General features: G+C 33.9%; 2 protein-coding genes across 2 annotated transcripts; both read right to left on the reverse strand.

The window, feature by feature from the left end:
• Positions 1–302: 302 nt before the first annotated feature.
• Tsp_07010 (protein giant) lies at positions 303–1690 on the reverse strand. Its single transcript, XM_003380816.1, has 3 exons — positions 1184–1690; positions 919–1122; positions 303–812 (listed from the first exon to the last, which is right to left on the reverse strand). Exons 1-3 carry the CDS (start codon positions 1688–1690, stop codon positions 303–305), a joined length of 1221 nt encoding a protein of 406 aa, XP_003380864.1.
• Positions 1691–6015: 4325 nt separating this feature from the next.
• Tsp_07011a (hypothetical protein) lies at positions 6016–6143 on the reverse strand (the record flags this gene model as incomplete). Its single annotated transcript, XM_003380817.1, has 1 exon — positions 6016–6143. A coding segment is annotated over one exon (128 nt), but the record flags the coding sequence as incomplete, so codon positions are not given.
• Between the last annotated feature and the right edge of the window lie 342 nt (positions 6144–6485).

Raw genomic sequence — 6485 nt, forward strand, 5'->3', positions numbered from 1 at the left:
GTTTTTTTTCTTCTTCCAAACAGCAGCAAGCTTTGTCAGTTGGCGTGCCGAGTCGAATAGAAATTCGAAAGCTGGCAAGCTAGCAAGAGCATTGGCGCGAGTGATGTTTAAAGTCAAATTGTTCCATCTGTCCGGCTTGAGGTTGAAACGAAACACCAAGAAAGCTGAAAGCCATGCCATCATCGCCACAATTGACTTGGCAACCTTCCCATGGGTTTTTCTTTTCTCCGCAATCCGTCACAGGGGTATGGCATAATCATTCGACCTGAATTCATCGAGCGGTTGGCTTTTGTAAAAAGCTGTTACCAATTCCAGGTGTAGCCTTTGGCCACCTGCCGTGCCCGGTTGCGCAACAGGCACGTCCTCAGCTTTGTCAGGTCAGGGCCATTTATACCCTGCTCTTTTTTCTTGGCTCCATGACCTTTTTGGGATATGCATGCATATATGTGTGTCCTGTCCTGTCTTGTACGATTTGTTTGTGCAGCAATACAATGCCAGAACGTGACTGACCAGTGCAAACAGTGTCGTGTCCTCATACGACTTCGGTCACACGAGGACAATGACGGTACTCGAGCAGAGGAAGAAGCATTCGCCCTCCTCCCCCCCGCTGATACCAGTTGATCGTAGGCCATGTCAGGACATGAGCCGGAATTTTTTCCACAATGATAATTGACGACAATTTGTTTTACTCGTATTGAGCACAATTTTTTCTCTTCATTCAAAATACAACAACAAGTGCAAACAAGGAGGGGTCTGGTGATTGATGTAGGCAAATAAAATGTCAGAAAAAAAACGCAGAAGAAGCTGTAAAGCTTAAATAACAAAGAAGAAGAAAAATTTGAATTGAACAAACAAAAAATAAATAAATAAACAAACCAAAAAAATAACAACAAGAAATTGTCAAATTGGTGATTGCACGTGACTGAGCAGCAGACAGTGCAGTCGAGCTGTTTCGTTTTTCAGTACATTCAGTTGAGCTTTGAGTTTCAAATTTTCCTGTTCAAGCATCGCTGCCCGTAAAGCGATTTCTTCTTCTTTTGCCCGGCGTGCATCTCTCGAACGTTTGGCCGCTTCGTTGTTGCGTCGTCGACGTTCCCAATAAGCTTCATCCTTGACAATAGCCTTCATTTAATTTATTCATTTCTTGTACAGCTTAATTATTTAATCAACAAGTTGTTCTTACCTTTGTGGAATCGGATGATGATGATGATGATGATTTTTGTTGCTTTCTGGTCAAAGTTTGCTGTTGAGCGTGTTGGTTACGTTTCGCATCGGCACGTCGACGACGTTGCAAAGCCGACATTGCCAAAAACGACGTGCCTGCAAGCATCATCGCGTGATGCTGAGGTTCTCCAGCGAAAGCACTGGCCAAGATACTGCTATTTATTAGCTGCTGTTGGAGCTGTTGCAACTGGTGCTGCTGGTGCTGGTGTTGTTGTTGTTGATGATGATGATGATGTGCTGCATCTTGTTGCTGTTGTGATGACGCAGGTAATGATGAAGCTGAATTTTGTCGTTGTTCTTCGGCAGCATTTAACAAAAAGCCGAACGGCCTGAACAAAGCCAGTGGGGTGGTGATTGGAGTGGGACTTCCAGAAAATGACGACGTATTTTCGCATTTGACTTCAATTGAATCTTCTTCGTCGGCTTTTTTCGTCGAAATATTCAACACATCCTCCTCTTCTTCCATGCTTTTTTTTAAATTTTCTTCCTAACGACAGCTTTTTTCCGCTTTTCTCTTGTGAATTCTTCTCTGCAAAATCAAATATGCAGTGGTTGCGCTAAAATGTCCACTTGGAAACGATCCTCAATCACTGTGCAGCTAGCAAATGACCCGACAGCAGCCGCGCGAGTCGATCAACCCAAAGCCCCATTTGATGACCACTGGTCGATCGATTTGATTGGCTCGCGGCAACAGTTGACTCCGCCGGGATGAAGCAGCCGCGCGAGCCGAAGCTTGCACAATGTGGCAACGGGCGGCCGGGTTCCTCTCGGCCGTGATGTCACCTGACCCGGCCCAAGCCAAACGGCAGGCGTTGTTGCGAAATTTCACCTCTTCAAGCATCTCTTCTTCAACGGGCTCATCATCTGAGAAAGGTCATCTCCAACATGCAAGCCCTTCGAAACTTCAATATGGGAAATGAAATTTTCATCTCTCAACATGCACCTAATCCCAATAATAACAGTAATGAATCTATTTATCAATTTTTGTACTCATTCTCCGCTGGCGCAAACTGTTGGACTGTATTCTGCTTCGTTGATTTGTTTCCTATTGAGTAATTTTCATTTTTAAAAAGAAGGACTGACTTTTTTCAAAAAAAACCTTGTATGCATATACTAATCACACACACGTCATTTTTTATCAACTTATTTTTATATTCAAGTGAAGAAACAAATGAACATGACGACGTCTTTACGAATCATTCAACTGTTTGTCATGCTCTGGCAAAGCTTGAAAAAAAACAAGAGGATTCAGAATATATTATGTGAAAGTAAAAATGTTTGTTGAAATAATTTAACATTGAAATATATTGATGATCGATCGTTTAGTGAAAAGTTTTCATTCATAAATTTCTATTCTACATTTGTAGTCGACGTCAATTTGCAGTTTCAATTATATGCAAGTTAGTTCATTTGTGTTGAACAGTTGAATAGTTGTCATTTTTAATCGAAAATATTAAATATCCACTTCTATATTTGAAAAGCGAAAAAAGAAAAACTATTTCATTATGATAACTGACCTCTACACTAAACGCCCATTGGTGACATATACAATGGGTTACCAGGGAAAGGGTAGCGCTTTTCATTGACACAAAACGACCTCATTTGACTGTTATACTTTTATTACTTTTTTTTGATTTTTCTTTTAAAGTTGATAATTTTAATATAAAATTATAAAATATTGATTGTCTTTTCAAATTTCAATGTGCTCATAAAGAGAATGAACTTTTTTTCTTTTTCTTATATAACTTTCAGTATGCAATTTTGGAAGCATCTGAATTTCATATCAGCAATTTTCGAATGTTGAACAGCTTTCAGCAACAGAAAATTAATGATAAAATGTTTGCAGAATATTTAGAATTTTTGCAATTCATTTTCCATTTTTTAACAGCAGATACATTAATTATACTTCCGCGTAAAAATAGAATTGCTCAAAATTTATACTCAATCAGTTAATTATTGGATTTACATAAATAATATTTTAAAAAATAAAACGAAATCATTTTAACGACATTTGAAATAAAAGTTGTAAAATAATAAACCAAATTTATCAACTAATGCGCACTGTATTGGTGGCGAGTTTATTTCAAAAGAATATCACGCTATTTTAAATTTTATTTTTAATTTATATTTAAAATAAATACAATTCTGCTTTGATGTAGATATTATTTTGAATTTTTATGACTCACATACAATATGGAAATTAATGTAATTATTGAATTAAAAGAAATCAAGTTTCATCATATTAAAAACTTACTGTGAAATACAGTAATACAATTTGTTCATTGGTGTTTTATGAAGTTTTGTATGTTTGTCGTTTGAATGCAGTGCCATTTAATAATTTGCAGCATATTTGCTAGTTAATTCGACATTCACTTTCAGTTGATATATTTTCCAGCTGAAGTCTATCAGTGGAACTTCAAATCCAGGTAATTATTGTGTTCATTTTTCACTGCCTAAAATAAGCTTATTAGCTTTATTTATGCCAGTTTAGTGGATTATTCATTGATAGTTGTTTTTTTGAGAGAGGTGGATCGAATGTAAACATAGTGAAAGAGAAGATTTTCGCAGTATTATTTCAAATTTGTGTTATCAAATTTATTTAAATTTACTGTTCAAACCGTATTTTCGATGCAAAATTGTTGTTGCTAGCTGAACATTGAAATTGTTTTTTCCAAATTAAGTTTGGAAGGGTTTGAATGGAAAATGTGGCATTTCAACTGCTTTCCTTGTAGAAAACGGCAACTGAAGTGATTAGCCGGTAAGTTCGATTTTCAGTGTGAAATACAGTAGTTGATTAGTTTGAAAATTTAACTGTTGACTGACACACTCATTTGAATTCATCGGAGGAAGAATATATATTTTTTTTCTAAAATCAAATCTGAAGCATGCTTTGTGCTTTTCCTTTTCTTATTGTTTGCTGTGGTTTGAATAGAAAAATAGGGCTAAATTTGTTTGCAGATTTTGTTCAAAATAACTTTATGTATTTTTTTTGGTGAATTGGCAGGTGGTGGTTTTGAGTGGGCCAATTTCCGTTTATTCATAACAGTGTTGAAACTGTAAAATTTGATTTCTTTCAATTTCATTAGCTAATTGATTTTTTCTGTGGAAAGTTGAATTTTTACGTAATGTTCTGAAATTTGTGAAGAAATTTTCTACTTTTTAAAAAATTTCAACTTACTATTCTAAACTTACTTCTTCTGAATTGAAATTTCATGAGAGAAACGTTCAGCGTGATGTTGCAGAACATTTGAAAATGATATATTAATGTAAAACGTAGAGAATGGTGCAATGCAAATTGAAATTTGAATTGTTGATTTATAATTCGCTGTTTGTTTACATTGTGCAGTAGTTGTACAGACTGCTTGTGTGTTTGTTTGATGAAAAATGTCCTGCTTTATTGATTGTCGAAGAGATTATGTTAATTTATTTTTTTGACAAAGATTTAGTGTCGTCATTGTGTTGTTTTTAATAATTGTCTCATTTTAATTTGTTAATAATTTGTCTAGAATATATAGTAGGATCGATTTCGGATAGTCAAGTTCGTTTGTATTAGATAATTATATGACGTTCTACTGAGCAGAGAAAGTGTTTGCTAGTTGTAAGGGGAACAGCTCATCGTTTAATATTATTAACTTCTTTATGCTGTATTGTCAGTGAATTAAGCTTTGAGAAAGTGTGCCATAAGTGGTTATAATTTACGTTTCTAGTTGAAATTGCGTTACCTGAAAATTGAACTTTTATGAAACTCAGAGTTTTCATCTTTGCTAACTTCTGAATATAATCCAAAAATTAGGTTATTCTCAAAAATATGACTAGTGGGTGCCACCAGCCTGTTTGAAAAATGGGACAGTGAAGTGGAAATATTTTAATGCAACACACAATTACGAATGAATAAATAATTTTTATCCCATTATAGTCAGTTACGTATTGTACATTTTATGAATATATGAAACAGGAAATTTGAAACAGGAAACACTGCAGAATGTTATTGCATAACGAACATCTGAACAAGCGAAGGATAATGAATATTAGTCAGCGATCGTTTCATCTTTTGACGAAATTTCTTTCGATCATGTTCATGATTTTATTATAATTTTTTAGTTAAATGTATTGTTAAATTTTGTTTGGCGATATATGTATAGTTTTTTATGTGTATAATTGCATATGCATAAAAAATTGTTTAAAATTGAAAATTTGAATTTTGATCATCTACTCCGCTGATGAAACGACTGCGAACCAACAACAGAAATAAATCATCAATATTCAGCATTCATTGAGAAGAAAATTTTCAAGCAACTTGGCAGAAGGGAAATTTGAATAAAGCATTTACAGAGAAAATGATAGATTTTCTTTTTGGCACATTTAAATAACTCTGAATATCGATTATCATGCGTAAATGTGTCCAGTTGAAATTGTCGAATGATTATCTTTTTTTTTCAATTCTTGTTCTTGTTGGGTGGTGGTAGTTGTAGAATGAAAAAAAAATTATTTGTTTTATATATTTGAAATGTTCAGTAGGAGATGATTTGCATATTGTTTTTGTAAAATGTGGAACCATTGTTCAAAGATGTGAGTTTCGCAGGCCAAATATCAAAAGTGCAAAGGCCAAGCAAATACGTTAAGTAAATATGTTTTGTTGATTTCTTTTCTATTGGCTACACGTGTAATAATTTTTCGGTCAACTCTGGGCAGACAATACATGTGCAAAAGTGGTGGGTGTGGGAATATGTTTTACTTTTTAATCCAATGCATGTTGATTAATTTTTTTCAATCAATCAATCAATCAATTAATTAATTAATTGTACAACATTGAAAAAAGGGGTATTGTGTTGTTGTTTTACGCAGAGTTTTGCACAAATGTATGGAAATTTGTAGAATCTGCTGAAAATGATGTACTACTGGTGAGTCACAGTTAGAAGCTTTGTAAAGTAAACAGTAATATAAAGTATTTCTACCAGTGTGCATGTTGTTGTTGTTGTTGTTTGATTTTTGTTTTCCAAAGATTAATCATAATGTAAAGTATAAGTGAAGTTATTTGAGAGAAGAACGATGTTGGAAATTTATACCACGAAAATCTATGTATGCAAATTATTATAATGCGGTAAAATATTTGTTTTTTTTTTTTAATTGTTGCTAGTCCAATTGTTGTTTACTTTTTTTTGCAATTGTTATGGAAGGAAAAAAAATAATTTTTTTTTAAAATCATTTTTATCTTTAATAATATTATAAATTTCACTTGATGATATGCTTAAAAAGTGTTG

Source organism: Trichinella spiralis, assembly GCF_000181795.1.
Source record: "Trichinella spiralis strain ISS 195 chromosome Unknown Scfld2, whole genome shotgun sequence".
NCBI lineage: Eukaryota > Metazoa > Nematoda > Enoplea > Trichinellida > Trichinellidae > Trichinella > Trichinella spiralis.

What these genes read in the sequence shown, in the direction of transcription:
- Tsp_07010 (XM_003380816.1), bottom strand. Translation starts at nt 1,690, where the DNA reads ATGGAAGAAGAGGAGGATGTGTTGAATATTTCGACGAAAAAAGCCGAC. An exon ending in CATCATCCGATTCCACAAAG is followed by an intron (nt 1,123 to 1,183) that starts GTAAGAACAACT and finishes AATTAAATGAAG; the next exon opens with GCTATTGTCAAGGATGAAGC. An exon ending in ACTGTCTGCTGCTCAGTCAC is followed by an intron (nt 813 to 918) that starts GTGCAATCACCA and finishes TTGTTATTTAAG; the next exon opens with CTTTACAGCTTCTTCTGCGT.